At 36.3% G+C, this 20,000-nt stretch overlaps 1 protein-coding gene across 1 annotated transcript in view; it reads left to right on the top strand.

The window, feature by feature from the left end:
• The window catches only part of mRpL39 (mitochondrial ribosomal protein L39), a 21,214-nt gene extending 1,967 nt beyond the window's left edge, over positions 1-19,247 (top strand). The window contains exons 2-9 of the mRNA XM_027380449.2: positions 3,793-3,987; positions 5,301-5,416; positions 5,795-5,918; positions 7,126-7,187; positions 7,384-7,543; positions 7,830-8,002; positions 8,440-8,487; positions 19,081-19,247. Coding sequence (XP_027236250.2) covers positions 3,793-3,987; positions 5,301-5,416; positions 5,795-5,918; positions 7,126-7,187; positions 7,384-7,543; positions 7,830-8,002; positions 8,440-8,487; positions 19,081-19,149 — 947 coding nt within the window. The 3' untranslated portion in view covers positions 19,150-19,247. The remainder of the gene's footprint in view (positions 1-3,792; positions 3,988-5,300; positions 5,417-5,794; positions 5,919-7,125; positions 7,188-7,383; positions 7,544-7,829; positions 8,003-8,439; positions 8,488-19,080) is intronic.
• The last annotated feature ends 753 nt before the right edge of the window (positions 19,248-20,000 follow it).

The following is a 20,000-nucleotide window of genomic DNA, read 5'->3' as shown; positions in this document are numbered from 1 at the left end:
CAAGAAATATACGCTTTCTTATAAAGACCTTTGGTGGAAAGGGCCTCACTTCCAGACTGAACATTAGCTCATCAAGAAATTATTCCTTTCCAAATGTGTTTTGAATCACATACCCATAATGGTATTTGTTAACGAGTGACGTACCCTCCAAAGGGAAAGTCCCAAAACCAGGGAATCATGTACAAACTATACTGATTGATGCAACAGAAATAACTGATGAAATTATTTCTTAGCATTAGATAGGAATGTGACTATCTCAACCTTAGCTTAGGTCAACTTCATATTGGAATTTGTTTTTTGGCTGAGCAGGCCTACATAATATGAATTTTGACCAAATATTTGGTACAGTATCACAATACCATCTGGCATATTTTATGGTGGAAAAGATGCACATTTTCATAAAGTTATTAAAAAAACATTGGCTTACCCAACTCTACCCACACATCACTCCATGCAACCTTCCTAGCTGTTAGCACTCCAGTAAATTTAGCCTACCTAATTTGTGATTTATCATCATCAAATAGGAAACCAATCCAAGTTTTTTGTTGCCAGAATATATATGTTTGTGGTGTGGTAGTCTTTGCCAGAGCATGAAGTGCAAAAGCATTTTTGGTCACTTGACACTGCATCACCTAGTGTGTAAGAAATATGACTGTAGCCATCAATCACTGAGCACAGTAAGTTTCAGTCACAAAAGGTCAAAACCTTTAGCATATCTTTGACAGGTTGTACTTTATATATCAAATATGAAGAATTAGCACAACTAAAGTGGCTATCATGAGAAATGTCTGTAGAATGATTTTTAGTATGAGAACCATACTCTGACATAATTCTGATATATTACTAACAAAAATAGAGACTTATTAATTGAGGATAGGATTTAAATAGCCTATATGAGTTTGTATTTAAATTTAGAGTAACAATAAACAGCTCAGCAAATTTAACCTTTTAAGAATCATGCAGCATCTAATAACGTCATTTGGTTGTCTAACATTCTCGTTTGATTGCTGTTAGAAAATAACATTTGTAGAAAAAAAATCATTTTGTCATTTAACATTTATTTAATCTGAAAGGTGATGGCCAGTCCAAGTTTTATTTTATCAAAATGATAACTCATCGAGAAATAAATCCATTCTAATAAGTAACCTTGATGGAACTTGCCTTGAAGTGGATACAGTCACTGAATGAAATATCAATTCCAGAAATATATGAGAGGCCTTGATAAAGTCACAGCATGTGCTTAGCCATTGCTTCTAATGTTGGTGATGGTTAATCAACTGATATTTCTTCAGATCTGCTTAAGATAATTCTTTACAATACGGACAGAGACTAAGTCCCTAACTCCATCACTAAATTTATTCAACTATCTAAGTTGCCTTGACTAGGCATTATTGCCCATTTGCAGTGTGTTTTACAAAGATATCAGCATCAATTTGCCATAGCTTTGCGCATCCATACTGTAAAGAGTAACCCTGCTTAATTTTCGTAATTAATTTTTTCATGGGTAGCATGAGATATGTAGTAGGAGGAAATGGAATCTTGTCTTTTTGATCCATAAAATTCATATCATCCAGCAGTGGACAGGCAAGTTAATGATGTCATTGGTATGGTCATTGTACTAAAAGCCACCTTTAAACAATGTTTGCAAAGTTCTGTAGACCTTCTTGGGTATTTATGGTGCTAGTGCTTTGCTTGAAGATAGAGCAATTCCACAGTCAGCACATCTTTTGTACTTTGAGAATATACCTGCTTGGCTAGTAGGATATATACAATGTCTTTATATGAGAAGATTATGCTGTGTTCTTCTGTGGAAGGTAGATGTAACTATGATAGGATTTATATTTATAAGAAAACAAAGGCAAAATTACAAGATGGTAATTTGATAGATCTTCTGTGGCAGTATTTCCTTGTCACACATAAAAAAAATACAAACATTGGTTGTGTGTAGACCATGCTTCAATTTGAATATTTAGTTAATTAAGATCTGAATTCTATTAATGGTAGCTAATAACAATGAAAATTATTTTATCTTGTAATCTTGTAATTATGATAAGAGGATAAATTGTATTGTGCTGAAAAGTGCGTATAAGTCTATGCTGTTCAGAGACATAGATACTAGTACATCAAAAGGTAAAAAGATAACATGAATCATTAAAAATAAATTATGCTCTTGAATATCTGATTTGTTTTATGATTAGATGTTTGAAATACAAGCCATTGCATTAATGTAGACCTAGAGTAAGCACTGTGTAGTGAAGGAAACCTGTTGGTCAAGGCCAAAGGCAATATGTGCTGAAGGAAGGTGTGTGTTTCGTTTTGCATAATAGAATATATTTACTTTTAGTAAATAAGTGTATATGTGTGAGGTACATAGGAAGTCAACACCAATGAATAAAATTAATGCATGTATTTTATGCATATATACATACATATATATATATATATATATATATATATATATATATATATATATATATATATATATATATATATATGTATATATTATAAACTATTTTATTGAACCTTGAAAGGGATTAAATTCCTCTCGATTTGTGTAGAGCTTTGCTATTAGTAATTTTTCATAAGATATTTACCTTGTTCATAACACTTGCACTCAGATTTGCAAGTCTTTTCTGAGGGCTGGAGGGTCCTAAAAAATTAAATGCAAGGGGTCCTCAGTTTATGAGGGTCTCAACTTATGACATTTCATGGATACAACACTAGAAATCATATACAGTATTTACAGTTTGTCTTCTATGTGTTTCTTTAGCCCTAGTTGTGTTTTCATGTCCATCATAGAAGTGTCGTGTCATGTTTTAGATTATGACTTTAATATATGTATACATACTGCATTAGCATATGCGAGTGACTTCAGTGCTTATGTACATACATATGTGTACTGTATTTAGGTATGTTCCGACTTACGTCAATATTCAGATTACAATGCCATCGTAGGAATGGATCTCCATCTTAAGTCGAGGAACCCCTGTAAATGAATCCATAGCAGGCTATGCAATTAAAAGTTCATATTTTTTTAATACTTGTTTTCTTTCCCGTATCAAACTTTTTGAAATTCATTGTGTTGGTAGCCCAATATAAACCAATATGAATAGAATAATGTGTTTATAAACATCTACAAGTATAACTAACATGGAAATTATTAGATATATTACTACATGTTATTGACTGTATTTTGGTTCGCAACCAGACAAGGTTAGGAAATGGGTTCGCAACCAGACAAAGTTAGGAAATACTGCTTTAGGTAAACCAAAACTTTCTTCTGCTGTAGTTGTAAAAATAGGAAAATTCAGTATTAGGCAATGCTCTATCAAAATTATATTCACTGTAGATTTTGTGAATGAAAATGGGACTTGTGACTATGATGCATAAGTACTACTCCACAAGAAATTCAATCCCATTATAAATTTCTGTGTATCATTGTTGTGTCATTGTCATTTGAACAGTTCCTGTAGCATTATTATGAAAATTATATTTGTCACAATAGCTTCTTATAAAATGTATTGTAATGTTTACTACTTCATTTTGATGTTTCTTTTATTAGGAACCATAGATGATTTTATATTTTTTAAATACTGGTTTAATTTATTACACTCTTTCCAAGTCATATTATTGTATTGGTTTACAGGGAATTCAGTTTGTTTTCTGAACAGTTCCGGAAGAATGATTGTAAGAATATTTGGCTGTTTAGCTTTTTACAAAAGATATTTTGATAACTCATTACCTCATTACAGGTGATATTACATTTTTTTATACTAGTTTTCCTTTTTCTAGGTTTCTATCACAAGCAAGCCCTCACAAATGCTGCTGTTCAGAAAAAACGGGTTGAACTTTTCAACAAGGAGGCCAAACGGCAAGCTGCCTTCATTACAGACGTGGAGAAGATAACAGTAAAATACTGTGATCAGCCTGAAGAATGCACTCTTGTAATGAACAAGAACATGTCAACTCCCTACAATTGTGCCCAGCGTAAGTATAAGAAATGCAGACTTCTGTCAGCTCTGTTCTTTAATGAAGTTGTACTCAATTTTGAAAACAAGGAAGAATTTGAAGATGTTTAAAGATGTTTACTTAAAGAGGCATGTATCTAAACTTTTCTTCTTCTTCCTCTTTTTTCCATGGTATATATATATATTTTTTTCCAGACATGTAAGATACATTTCTTTGTTGTAAAGTTATTTCTTCTCATCCATAAGGGTTTCATTTTTATGGTGTTAAACATAGTCATTATTGGCTTTCATTAATTATTATTTTTTAAATAGAAATATCATATTGAAAACTGGGAGATCAAAATACGAAAAAATTATCATCTATTGTTTTGGAATTACCACTTACTAACCTTTGCTGACAGGAAGAAGTAATGGCCACTATAGTTTTGTTTTCTGAAATGTTTTTTACAAAGATGAATACACAGTTGCTCACTAAGGAGCTTAGATGTACACTTTAATAGTAAGCTTAATATTAGTTTTTTTAGAAAAAAATATGATGCTATTGATTTCAGGGCTGCTATTTTTATTATTGACATACAAATTACAGTTTATGAATAATACTTAAAGTAATATGAAAGAAAAAAGAACATTTTCAGAAATTAAGGAAAATAGTTAAAGCATGAGTTAGATAGGACTAGTAACTGATTCATTGATAAGTAAGTACTTGTAGAGCTAAATCTATGTGACTTGCAGAACCATCTACATGTAAAGACAAATGATGAACAGTTACAGTTAAAGAACAACTTACAGTTGGCTTGGCATGTACATACATGCCTTCTCCAATGATAATAGGTTAATGGATTAATTGTATATGAAGGATTAATGGATGGATAGTATGGCTTAAAGTTTAACCCATGATACCAGAATGGCAGAAATGCATGATATGACCACTGTGTTTTTTGTTTCTTAAATTGTCTTTATACATAGATGGCTCCACAAGTACTCAGTCATCAAGTTTTTATTACAGATCCTGCCAGTTTCACTTGTTTAACCTTTTCTTTGATTTTCAGAAAGATATTTACTTTTATTACTTTTAGTATTGTCAAAATGTCAGGAATATTGATAACAACATCAATGTTTATAGCATTAGAAAAAAATCCCAAAAATTCAAGGAAAGAGGAAAACACCGGAGGTCACATGGGCCTACTGATTGGCTCCATGGTGATAGAGCACGTATGGGAGTTATCTTTGTACGAACAAAATTGACAAAAGAAAACTGTAATGGGAAGCACATTTTTCCAGCAGTTTAATTTTGTTTGAAATAGGTTTTTTAAAGTTCAAAAAAATTTTCAGACATTAATCAGAACATACTTGAGAGATCTGTCTTGGCTGAAATTGATGGACAAGTGTGGGATATGCATCGACCCATTGAGGATAATTGCACACTTCGGTTTTTACACTTCCGACAGGTAATGAGAATCATTGTTTAGAAGTTGTAAAGTACAGGTGTCTTTGAGGAATACTTCTTGACTAGGCCCATATTATTATACTGTATATATATATATATATATATATATATATATATATATATATATATATATATATATATATATATATATATATATATATATATCACATATAGAAAGAGAGATAAGGACTGGCAGAGATATACATTCATACATTTATATATATATTTAGTTTACCATGAAGATTAGGCATTTGTATTGCTCCATATATTGTTATAAGCATGTGATTGATATATTCCTATACATTTTGTTTTCATTAGTTTGAAGTGTTTACTATTTCTGTTCTTATTGTGTTTATACTGTAAATCCTTTATTTTACAGCAAGATCCATATTACGTCAATAAAGCATTTTGGCGTTCTGCATCTATTATGCTGGGAGCTGTGTTGGAGTCAGCATTTAAAGAGAACTTATATGTTGAACTTTGTTCTTTTCCATCTCCTAACGGTAAGTAGTGGCCATTAGCCTAGTTTTGATAGAATAAACAAAAAGTAGATTTTGAAATTATTCCTAATTGTCTTATTACAGATTGGCCAAATATATCTGAAAATGGCCTTGGAAAAAATAGGTAGATCAATATGTAGATAAAGATATAAGGTTTAAAAGAATAGATAAAACAAAATGGAGATAAACAAATTAATAGAGAAGTGAGTGGCATGGCAAGTACTGTATAGCAGGGGCAGGTCCAGAGAATTTTCTAGTGGGGGGCACAGGGGGTAACAACAATAAATCTGGGGAGGCCCCCCTGTGCCACCATGGAAGACCCACCTCTGCTGTATAAGTAGCATTTATGTTTTCCCCACAGTATTTCAAAAATTGTAATGTATAGAGACATTGCCTCCCAGTTGGTGAACTTTACCAAAAAGGTTTCAGAGATACCTGACTTGGATATTGAATACAGTTTTCATGTGTTTTCTACTGATAATATTTTTAAGGTCCTCTCTCTGTGTGTGTGTGTGCGTGCGTGCGTGCGTGCGTGCGTCTCTGTGTGTGTGTGTGTGTGCGTGTGTGTGTGTTCGTGTCCGTGTCCGTGTATATATGTGTGTGTGAGTGTGTGTGTGTGCATGTGTGTGTGTGTGTGTGTGTGTGTGTGTGTGTGTGTGTGTGTGTGTGTGTGTGTGTGTGTGTGTGTGTGTGTGTGTGTGTGTGTTTTTGTGTGTGTTTTTGTGTTTTTGTGTGTTTTTTTTGTTTTTGTGTGTGTTTTTTTTTGTGTTTGTGTGTGAGAGATAATTTCTTACATATATTTCACTATTAGATTTATGCATAGACAACATTCCATGTGTTTGTTAGAGGCAAGATACATTATACAAAATAGCATTATTCCCTGTTTTCAGATGCAGTTGTTGAATAGGCATTTGATTTATTAAAATTCAAGAACAAAGTTTATAAAGACTAACTTAGTTAAATCAGTATCAGAAACAGCATCTAGAAGGAAATTTGATTGTTGAGTATTGTTGCCTATTAGCATTTTATGTACTGCATGATCCCTGATATCATGGCAATATGTAATAATAAACCTTATCCTATTCATTCAGTGCTTTATTTTTTTTGTCTGTGAGCTTCATTTGTTAGCAGCTAGTTGAATACTGTAACTCTTAATTCTGTTGCTTTCTTGCTATACTGAGTACTCTATTTATTTGTTTTATATTTGCAGTGCGGAGTGGGAGCTTTGTTTATGATGTTGATTTGAAGATACCCAGTTGGGAACCAACCAAGGTAATCATTATTTTAGATGCATTGGATGCATTTTCTCTATATTTTAGTTGAGTGAGGAGAAATGGAGAAATCTCTTGTTATTGTGTGTGTATTATCTGTTTACTTTAATAAAAGGCTTGGCAGTGATTTACATGTAGAATATTCATTATTTAGATGTGATTAACCTAAAACATAAATCAAGTATTTGTTTTTTCAGGATGAGTTACGTTCTTTGTCAGCAGAAATGGTGAAGCTTAGTATGGCTGGTCATCGATTTGAGAGACTTGAAGTGGATGCTAGTTTGGCCCTCAAAATGTTTGCTGATAATCAGTATAAGAAGCGACAAGTTCCTTTTATTGCAGCCCAAAGTTCTTCTGGTAATTTTTATAACTTTATGCCTTGACACTCTTGTTAAAAACGAACAGATGATTAATTGGAGAGAGATAAGGTAGATGGGAAAAGTACAACAAAAATTATCAGAAATGGGCAAGTCAGAGAGTCCAACTTTACAACTTGAACCATTAGATTCTTCTTTTGAAGATTTTTGCTTTAAAGCTTTTAATATTGCACACTTTGATAAGTAAATGAATCATGGATTAGTAAACAGTGCTTTTCATGTCTGAAAATTTAGTTTTGATACTTATGCACAACATTTTTCTGCAGGTAACAGCGTGGTTGTTTATAAAATGGGAAACTTTGTTGAGATAAGCCGTGGACCAATGATCAGCAATACTGGCCATCTTGGGAAAGTCTCCATTGTTGGTGTTCATCCAATTCAGACTGAAGAAGGACAGCTTTTCAGAATACAAGGTGTTGCTCTGCCCAAAGGCATAATGGTGGGTATTTGCATAAGAGTGATGGCAAAAATCTTGATGCTCTATGTTTGTCTCTGTGATGTTCTAGTTTCTGTTACAACATATATATTAATGAAGTAGCATTAGTTGAAAAGGTTGAATTCCACAGGTTTGGAGGAATTATTTCATGTTTGTATTGTGTACAGAAATATGCATTTATTTCTCATAAAGATTGAATAAATTTCTCATAAAGATAGATTAAAAGATGATTTATTAAGTAATTCATATCACATTTTAAAATTCTAAATGCTCTCTCAGATCTTTTCCATTATTTAAAAAGCAGATATAAAACAAATAAATAGTAACTATATAAAGTTTTTTCTCTTTAGATTTGCAAAGGTTTGTTAGTCTTTCATATAATAGATAATTATTGAAATCTTCGGATGATTGCTGAATTTCTTTTCTCTTTTTTTTTTTAGTTAAATCACTTCAGTTATGGATTGCTAGAAGAGCGGGCAACACAACTCGTGAGTATTATTCCTAAGTCAGGAGTGTTATATCAAAATGACACTTTTGTAAGTAGCTAAAGTATCATGATAATGCGTTCATGGTGCAAAGAGATATGTTATCAAACTTTTCCACCTTTTGACCAGGCTATTAGAATACGAATCCATTGAATGGGGGTGATGTGACAGTCAGGTTATGAAAAACAATGACTGAAAGTCAGGAAACAGGAATATGCCATAATGAATAAATTTGGCTAAGGGCCAGGGTAACGGGAATATGCTGTCATGAAAAATTTGGCTGAAGGCTGGGATGACGGGCATGACTCGCCATGAGTGCACAAAGCTCTTGGAGGAAGATTTAACTCATTGCATTATTTCCACCAGTAAACACCCCCTAATCCCATGCCTGTTGTTGCTGTAGGGAGGCTTAGGAGACGGAGACTGGGGCCCAATGCAGGGGATCACCCCTACCATGAACCTCAGCCCTCGCCACAACTAATATCACAAGGTCGTTTCTTCTCTTCATCCCCTTCTGTCCACATTTTAATCCCTACGATCTGGATGATGTGATGCTCAAGTCATAGAGAAATATTGGTCAAGGGCTAGGTGAAGTGAACATTCCCATCATAAGGAAAAATGGCTGCTGGCCAGGTGACACCAACTTGTCATCATGAGCGAAGGCCAGGATGACGGAAAAGACTTGCCAAGAGTGCACAAACCTCTTGGAGTGTGATTTAACTCATTTGGCTCTCAGAAGAGGGCATTATTCCCATTGATAATCAAATGTGGGATGTAACATGCATAAGATGTGACTGGAAGAGTGCCTGCTCCAGGGAGGACGCCATTTCCTTGCTGTGCACTATATTCCTGGCTGCTGTGACCGGCGGCACAGTTTGTATTATGGAAAATTGAAAATTACAAAAAAAAAAGAGATATGTGACACAAATAACATCATGTTCCATACTTTTTTTTTCTTGCTTGGAGTTATTTACTACATAGAGAGATGATATGAAGAATGCAAGGAAAATAAGGTATTACCATCTGGATAAAACAGATCAAAAGACAATTATGGACATTGGAAAATGGCAAAAAGGCTAAAAAAGTTTACACAAAATAACTTTGCAAAGGGGAGGCACAGAGTTTTGTCACCACTCATGGGTGTTTGTGCACACTTGGCCTACACACTGCATGCATGAGATGTTGACTACTTATGAAACCCACTGCCCAGATATTTGGCACCATGATTTCCGTGATGCAACCAGATCCAAAGGGTTAAAGTGTGGGAGCCATGCTGAAGGGATGAAAGGCTGGCATTGTGTTAGTCCCGAACAGCCTTTGTACTGTCTTCCATTTCATCTCTACAGTCTTCACTACTATACTAACCTGCAGTGTTCTCTCGAGTCTTTATCTAATATATTTTGTCCTAATTGTTAACTGATTTATTACCTTTTTGCCACAATACTTTGTCATAATGCTGTATGATCTTTCCAGAAGTTATTAACAATGATAGTATCAAAAGACTCAGTATTTTGTGTTCCACAAGTTTTTATTCCTTTTATAGTTATACCATAGTGTTCATTATGACAGCAATAAAATATAATGTAAATGCTTTTTGCCAGGTTTAGAATGAGGCCATTAGTGTGCATCCACTTACTGCTTTTGCCTAGTTGCCTATTCATAATAAGAGCTGGGATGCACGTGTTATGTATATATGTAAAAATGTTAGTCATCTATGTACATTAGGCCCTCCCCAGTTCCTTGCCCGTTGTTGTCGTGAGGCTTAGGTGACGGGGACTGAGGCCCAATATAGGGGTCACCTATACCTGGGACCTCAGCCCCCAACTCAACTAATTTTGTATGGACTTTTCTCCTCCATTTTTCCTTTTTTCCTTGCCTTCCATACCCCTTCCTCTATCCAATTCCTAAAATGTGAGAGTTGTGTTGAAAAGATGAAAGGGTGACTCATGCCAGTCATGAACGGCCTCAGGGAGCCACGGGCACAGTATTCCCTTGGTAGTTGTCTAGCCCTTACCCCTCATGGGGACCCTGAGGGGTGGACCTTTAATCATCCCCACTTATTTCAGGCTTCCCATGGCCACTAATGAAGATTTTGTACCCCTATTAGAAGCATTGAGGCCCCTTTATCAAATAACCTCCTTAGTTCTTACCCCAATGATTTACTGACCCGACTCCTATTGCCCCTCCCAACACACCACTACATCTTTCCACACCACAACGTCCACCTCTTGACCTCCTCCTTCTACAAAGCCCATCTATACAACAATTTTGAATACACTGTTTGGCCCAGCCAAATGGAATAGATTTTTTGTGATTCCTTCTACAGCCCAGTACTCTGACAATACCTTACTTTTCCAAAAATGCCTTCAAAAACAAGTAGGCAAGATCCCCTTCCACAACTTTATCCTTCCCTACTATCCCTCCCACTCCCCCCTGGATACACATGTGAATCTCTTCTATTGTAATACCCTCCCCCAGACTCCATCTTCCCTATTGAACCCCAGGACACTACTACTTCACCTACTCCTGATCCTTTACCTCAACTCTTAGATACTCAATCCCCTATTATTAAGACGACCATACCTAATGCTTTCACCCTTCGATTAATCATGGCTTTACTACAGTGGAACATTCGAGGCTTCCGTTCTCACAGACATCTCAAATCTACCTACAACCCATCCATCATCTGTCTACAAGAAACCACCTTAACACATCTCCCAGTACCAATTCCAAATTACCATTATGTATCATCCCCTCACTCTGTCACTCAATCCTCAATACTGATTCATCAAAAAACTTCATACACTAGACCCTCTATCCAAACCACTATCCCTTGCACTATTATTTATTTTTCTCCAACAACAGATCACAGTTATTTCAATTTACTTTTCCCCCTCTATTCCTATTGACTTTAATGCTTTCAAAACCTTACTCTCTCAACTACAACCACCCTTCTATAACAGGTGATTTCAACTGCTGTCACACTCTCTGGGGTGATACCACCACAACCTCTCGTGGTAGATCCCTAGATTATTTCCTTTCCACAACCGACCTCATTATCCTTAACTCTGACCGCCCCACACATTTTGACATAAGTGTTCAATCTTTTTCATGCCTGGACCTCTCTCTTTGCTCTCCTCTTTAGTAAGACTATCATTGGTCAGTCCTAGACCAATACCCCTATAGCGACCACTTTCCGACTCTCCTTACTCCTACCTAATATATATAAACGAGACACTCCTTACCAACTTTCTGCTTTTATATCCTTTAAAAAAAGTGTTGGTCCATCTTCAACGTACAACACGAAATAGTAAAATAACGAGCTGGAAAACATACATCTCCTCAATCACATCCACAACATCTGTATCAGCTATCTGGCGACGCATTCACAAAATATCAAGCAAACATCCTCCCCATCCAGCCCAAGTCCTTGATATCAGAAACACTGACATAGCAGGTCCTCTCCAAGTCACTAATGAACTAGGCGATTATTTCAACCAAGTTATTAGCGGCTCTCATCTTTCTCCACATTTTATATCTATTAAGACCACCAAAGAATAAACTCCTATCACCTTTTCCGTCAATTCAGATGAACCATATAATACTCCCTTTTCCTCCTCAGAATTACACACTGCCTTATGATGATGCAGCAATACACATGAGGGCTTTGACAGTATACACTACCGTATGCTCAAACACCTTAAGGGGACCGTCCCTGAGAGAGGGGGGGGGAAGGGGGTTAAATTGAGATAGTTAACATATAGTATAGGTACATGGATGAGGAAACTACCAAACGAGTATTAAGCGCCTGCTATGGCTTGTTATCTTGCAGCCGGCGCGAGTCCCTCAGCACTCAGAGAGGTACGTCGCTAATGAGCGCCCAGGTACACCTATGTGGACTTTTGCTTGTGGCAATCGTGCATAAGGCATTTAATTATGACATTGCGCATAGATATGAGTTCGTGAATGTTCAAGGAACGCTTTTATACCAATACCAGGAAAAAATTATATCACCGTGATTTATGACGAAATATTTTGTGAAATATATCTAAAAAAAAATGTATGTTTTGTGTCCTTTTACACACGAAATATGCTTTGATCGAGACTCCCTGGTAATATGTTTTAGTTTACGAGGTAATATATATGTATATCACATACGAAGCACTAATGTTAAAAAATAGCCTTATAAGGAAGGATTGAAATATTTCCATTACATTTCGCTCAACGGTCAGTACATCACAGCAGGAGGCAATTTGAATTGATTTGAAATTGGTAATTACCATTGTAAAGACCAATTCAATACGAATGTTACCTAAATGTCAGATTTTTAAACTTCGGATGTATAAGCGAGATACAGATTATTTCATGTTGAAGATGATAGTACTCAGTAATACCTGCTCTGAAATAAAAACTATATGGAATTTTGAGCTCGGTTGTATGCGTAGTCTTCGTCTGGCGTTCAAAAAGCTATCGCATCTGTTTCGTGCGTTCCTGATAAAAATGAATATGTTTAGACATTACCGTAAGTCTTAGGCACCATAAATTGTCAAATATCCCACAACACCTAGGCATCTGCATGATTTTATGCACTTCTTAGTAAAGATAATGGGTGCAAATGGCTAATCATAAACTATACACTTGTTCTCCTTTGCAATCTGTTAATATTGACAATTATCAAAGAAAATGGTATGAGAGGGATAATATATTTTATTATTTAGATATGAAAGTCAATGTAGGCCTACTAAATTATGATGATTAATCTTTTTAACTTTATGTGCGTGCATTCACGTACATATGATCCTCCTTGAAAATTATAAACACCTGTGACCATCCCCCCCCCCCCATCATTTTTTTGATATATAATATCATTAGATTCAGAGAAAAATAACAGAGATTACGAACTTTGGCAAGGGGCCAAATACAAAACGCCGTAGCTCCGTCATTTTTTTATGAATCTTCAGTACATCCCAACTCACGTAATTTTCATGCGATCCAAATGCAGTTTGTTGCTTTCACTAGAGCCTTGGCGTCCCAAGGCCATGTAAAAGGCCGATTTTTGAATTTTTGCCTTAATCAAAAAAAAAAAAATATTTTAATGCTGAAAAAAGAAATCAAAAATAGTTCTCTTTGTCAAGCTGTCCCCCGCCCCCCCCAAAAAAAAAAAAAGAAATTCAAAATTCGGCCTTTTACATGGCTATAAGCTAGAGTTGATCTAACACAAGTATTTTTGGGGGAATATTCTGTAAAGAGCTCTGATAGTTGGGATGTACCGAAGACATACCAAAAAAAACAACGATTTTTTTCAACTTTTTGGGGGGTGCCCCCCTCCCATGGGGGAGCAAAATTAAAATTTATATATATAACGGAGCGCAATTCTTTACTCTATAGCATGCAAAAAGAATCAATCAGTTATCTCTAACCGATATTTTTTTATGATGTATAGAGTAGGGAAAGGTGGCCATTTTCAGGGATGGTCCCCTTAAAGATTTATAACCAAATTTGGACAATGGGATATTTCCCCACTCACTGGAACGAAGCCCTTGTTCTTCCTTTCTTAAAACCAAATAAATCGGGTACCCACCCATAAAATTACCGCCCCATCACTCTAACAAGCTGCTTATGCAAGCTAATAGAGCAAATGGTAAACTTACGACTACTATGATATCTAGAATCAAATAATCTCTCTTCTGCACAGTTCGGATTCAGCATCTTCCTGGACCACTAATCATGGCATTCGTTTCTTCACAACCAAATCATTTTCTATCCTCTTCTAATGCAAACATGCAAAACCCCAACCTCCCCTCTTCTTATATGGTACTCCTCTACAATACTGCTTTTCGGGAAAGTTCCTTGGAGTAATTGTCGACTCCAGACTATCCTGGTGAGATCACATTCTCTCCATTAACCCACTAATGCCAGTATATTTTAAAGCCGAAAAAAATATTTTCCGGGTGGCTACAAAATTGGCGCGCAGAGCCAGTACGGAATCTGCCCTTGGCATATTCGGAGCGCGAGCTCCAATTCAACGTCACATTGGTGGGACGCCTGGCAATGTTTATTTTTTCGGGTGTCTCATATATGGAACACCTGTCGTAAATGGGTTAAAGAAAAAGCTCGAAGACATCTTCGAATCCTACATACTGTCCCACATATCATGGGGGTCAGACTGTAAAACTCTCCTCTATCTTCACACAACCTTATCCTCTTCACTCTTGATTATGGATGCCATGTATGCTCATCTGCCTATACCACACTTCTTAATCAGTTAGATACTATACACCATGATGGTCTCTGATTAGCATTAGGAGTATCCCACTCCTCCCCAGTTGAGAGCCTGTACGCTGAGTCAGGCATACCATCTCTCTCTTGACGCCATACACTTCTCTCTCTCTGATGCTTTGTATGCTTTCACCTACACTCCCTCACCAATCCCTAATTTCAACCTTTACCTTATCTCCCCATTTACCAACTCCTTTCACCGTCTGAAAAAAAAAAACAAAAAAAAACAGACGGTCCCCTTAAGCCTATACACAGAGCTAGGGACCCACTGTATTGGCACTAGTCATGGTGTCATAGAGAAAGGCAGGGGGAGAGCAGCCCTGTCAGGTTATGGCAAACTATAAATGACATTTTTTCAGCCTTAGAACAATTACGACAACCTTACAATTTGTGTTTTGCTCAATTATAGTGTTATCAGGTGTGCATGAATGAATCAATCATAGACTACTAAGGCAGCAAATGTGATAATATAGCTGAGTTGCTCATGCATTCCATTAACAAGGTTAGTGGGTTTTTTTTCATTGAAGTATTTTTCATGTTTCTTCTGCTTTACTAAATCTGGAAAGATATTAGTTAAAAGTTTCTTTATGCCACAGGCTAGAAACAGCATTGTGTGTCCAAACAATTCAACTGATGAGTATTTGGCTTGTGATTGGTAGTGTGGGGTCATAAGATGGGTAAATGGCACTAGAAAAAAATGATGGTGTATATGTAGCATAGTCTGAGATATGGTGCCTTTGCCTGGCTTTGGTTGGCATGTAATGGCAGTTTCCATGTTTGTACCCTGCTCTTTCTATATTTCAAGCATACCTAATGCAGTAATAATGTAATACCTAATGTAGCTGTAACTAAGAAAATACTGAAAAAAGGAATGTTTCCCTTCAATTTAGGTGCTTGTATATATTACTGAAAACAAACAAATGATGTCACTAATATCAGAAAAGATGAACACTAGCCCCCAATGCCCAAACAGAATGGTTAGAATAAATGCTTGATCACTGCATGATGCATTAATATAAATAGGTGATATGAGAAAAATCTAAAGGATATTGTAAAAAGGTAAAGGGGACAAACTGGCACACATGCAAGAGATGTAGCAGTAACAGAAAAAGCAATTAATTGTGGCTGCAGACAGGAATTGTCTGGTTCTTACTTAATACATGGACTTCATTAAGATATAGAGAAAACATGGTAGGCCCAAACAGTCATCCCTAACAACATACTAAGGATAAGGGGGGAGACATCTCAGAGTTTGCCTCAAAAATGTAGAAACACCAGAGCTCAGGAAAGCACTACTAACTGTGAGTCATGAAGCTTGGCCACCAGAGCCGCCGAAAACCACTATAGAGCTGAGGATATCAATCTGAGGTGAAATGCCTGATTAAGGAATGGTTACTGGTTAAAAGCTAGAGATCTAAGTAATGCTTAATGATTAAAAACTAGACATCTCAGGAATGGTTAATGGTTAAAAGCTAGACATTTAAGATGATATAACAGTATGGTAGAGCACTGTAGCAAAAACTGTGAAAATGAGTTAATGATTAGGACAAATGTGTTAGATGTCAAAGGTTGTAGAATGCTTTAGGATAGTATGGAAATATTAAGGGTAATGATTAGGACAAATGTGTTAGATGTCAAAGGTTGTAGAATGCTTTAGGATAGTATGGAAATATTAAGAGTAAGGCAAAGATTAGTAAAAGGGGGAAGGGGGTTAAGAGTGAAGGACAATTAGATCAAATGGAGATCTGTGGGAATATTGCAAGAGTAACAGTGCAAAAGAGCCATCATGAAGCAATCAGTGGATAATAAGGGTAGAAATGGATGTCATAGAAATAGGAGAACCCAGGGAATGAGACATGGAAAGCAGGTGAATTATTGACAAGGAATCAAGAGGGCAAGGATCCAGAGAAGAACACTGTTTTGATAGAAGGGTCATGTGAGTATCCAGGAGAAGGCACAAAGGATGATGGGGAAAGAAAACGGGAAGGTGTAGATGTGAAGGGAAAGATGGGTTGTGTTGTAAGAGTGGGAGAAAGAGGGGTGGGGGGGAACATGAAATGGAGGATGGATGTCAGCAGGTAGTTTGAATGTAGAGGGAATGGGAGTAGAGAGATTGGAGGGTGGATGGGTCATGTTTAGGTAGTTATGGATGTCCACAAGAGTTTTTGGAGGGGAGTTAAGGACGAGGTAGGTGTTGAAGAGAATGTGTTAGGAGATGATTAGGTAGAATGTTTAGATTATTTGGTGTGATAGGTAAAGTGAGAAGGAAGGGTAAGGACTATGATATTGATAGAAATTGTGAGTATTTGGATTTTTATTTAGAATTTGACTGTGAAAGAGGCAGTAGTGGTAGGATGGTAAGTGGTATGGGAAAGAGATACTAGGAAAGATGCTGAGACATCTTCGAAATAAGGGAGAGGAGTGGAGCAAAGGGCAGCATATGAATAGGTAGCATGGAAAATTTCTGGCTTTGCAGTGAGTGAGACCTAGTTGAATCTGAGAACTGGTACCTCAGACATGAACAGGGCAGCATCTATAAATATATTACGGGAGCCACCACAATTGGCACACATATGTGATTGTGCAGAGGAATTAGAACAGTCATGACCAGGTTGAGAACATAAAAGACAGCAGGCTGTGGAGTGACAGTGCTTGACAGGGTGGCTAAAACAGCAACATTTCTGACATTTTGGGGGAGGGGTCAATATGGTCAGACAGAGCCAGACTCTCCACCAATCTAAACTTCTTGGGTGAGACTATGTGTACACAAGGTAAACCTGACACTATTGATGTAAGACCCTCTGGGAGTAATATTGTACTGATACTGCGTCATAGCCACCAATACAGGCAAGTAGGTCATTTCCACAGTTTGACCAGTCCTTGTCGTAGACACAGCAATCTGCCAGGGAGATGGAAATGGTTCTGGTACAATAGTTAAGGAAGGAATGAGGCTGGGCAGGAATAGGTTTGCCAGTGACCAATCATGGTAGATATTGCACAAGTTTGGAACTCAGATATAACTATTACAAGGCTTGAATGATAAGAACATCTTTGCCTACTTGTTTTTAAAGACTGTTGGAAGAGATGAGGCTGAAGTGGGAATCACAGGAAAATAATCCCACTTGGGTGGACTAAAAAGAGTACTTTAAATGTTTGTAGAGGTGCATGAAGTTGAAGGATGGGGACAGGAGGAAGAGAGAGTGGTTTTGAGTGAGGTAATACTGTGGGGAAGAGAATAAGGATGAGGAGTACTATTAATGGAGGAGAGGCAGAAAATGAAGAGGACTGTGTAGAATGAGATGGAATGGAGAATGTTTGGAAAGAGGAAGTAATCTAGTGTTTAGGTCAAGTAATTCCCTGAGTGGATAATTCACAATGAGTCTAGCCAACAGCATGCATCGATGAGGGAGTAGTAGTAGCAGTGGTCAGAGCCGTGATCAAAGGAGAGGCAGGGACAGGAACCCAGAGAAATACAATTCAGATAGGCTAGTTGAAAAGGGGAAAATGCCCTTAATGACCTTAATAAAGGTACAAAATCTTCATTATTGATATCCAATCATTTTCCTTTCAGAAACTCTTAAGGACATTCACTACTTTTGAATCATGTCTTAAATAAACATGCCTATCCCTCATCCACCCTGTAAATTTACTATACCCTCTAAACTCAGTGATTGCTGACACCCATCCTCCTCCTCCTCATATTCCCCCTGCATCACCTACATCAACCCCCATTCCTTCCCCATTATCTCTTCCAATCCCTCCTTGATACACAATTGACCTTCTTTTGTCACAATTGTGGCCTTCCCTGTATCTTTCCCTGCTACTAATCCAACACCCATTTATACCCTTATCATTCATTGGTTGTTTCATAATAACTCTTCTACACTGAATGTCTGACAGGTCTGTATCTTCCATTTAATCTAATCACTCTTAACCATCCTACTCCCCCCATTACCACTTTTACTAATTTCTACCTTGCCCCATTTAGCCTGCATTCAAATCCCACAGCAGTGAATGGTAACCCTGGCCATTCCTTGCAGACGGGATAATTTAAAACAAAAACAAATAGACCCCGTCATACCAAACATAAGAATAACGATTATATCAGGTAGAATAAACTAAATGTTAATTATAAATTATAATTATGAATTTTATATGACTTTTGACATGTAGCACATCTAATCATTAACTTCTCTCTTTACCCTTTTCAGTACTATGTTTCATGTTGTGCTGTATGGCCTTCAATGTCTAGCACATTTGTTTTTAATCATTAACTACCATTATAACATGATTGAAATTTCTATTTTTTAATTTCAGAATTCTGGACGTTTCCCAAGCATTCCTAGCTTGGACAAGCCTCTCCCAAGTCATCAAGCAAGGGCATAATAATGTATAAAAATCTATGTCAAAGAATGCTAAAAAAAAAGAAAATAAGACTTTTTGTTACTGTAGAGTAAGCTGTAAATAAAATTACCTAATAACAATGTGTTTCATATGAATACCAAAATATTAGCAGATAAATTCAGTATGATATTTTTCTCTACTTAGGCATTTAAGAATCAGGAGGACCAGGCTTATATCAGTTGTCCTTGTGAAGAAACCTGAAATCTAGTACGCAGATTCTCTCTACTTTGGAAGTGACTACACTACTCTAAAAGATCTGTAGTCACTAGGGAGTAGTCTTCTACCTGGTATTTAATTGCTTTAAAAAAAAACTACAATATATCAAAAAATGTAAACTTATGGAGGCCATAAGGTATCACTAGTTTGTTCCTCAATGCATTAGTGATGTTTCAGGTATTTCAATATCTTTCAGTAATGGATCTGTCATCCTAAACATTAATTGCTTTAAAAATGACAACTAAAATTTTAATTGGCACATAATATTTAATACTCCATATACCTAAATTAATACCTAAAGTATTTAGTTACTGGTTAGTCTTTTAATTACAATATATGAAATTTCTTTATTAATTTTTTTGTCATCTGTTCGGTACTTTAATATTTTTATTTTATTTACCTGAGGAAGTATGCCATGATTTTATGCAAGTAATTGTCATATTCAATGTATATGTTTTCAAAAATAATTTGAAGTGAATGCTTAAATACAGAAAACTACTCAAGCTGGCTTTTAACAGGTTTGCAAAAATTAAGCCACCAGTAACAAAACCAGTACCAAGAACAGATATTGGCCTATTCCTTGAAACTGACACAATGAATATTAATGAAAAGTCATG

This window comes from Penaeus vannamei, chromosome 23, assembly GCF_042767895.1.
Source record: "Penaeus vannamei isolate JL-2024 chromosome 23, ASM4276789v1, whole genome shotgun sequence".
Classification (NCBI taxonomy): domain Eukaryota; kingdom Metazoa; phylum Arthropoda; class Malacostraca; order Decapoda; family Penaeidae; genus Penaeus; species Penaeus vannamei.
The sequence above is the reverse complement of the archived record's forward strand: the minus strand, read 5'-3'. Positions and strand labels throughout refer to the sequence as shown.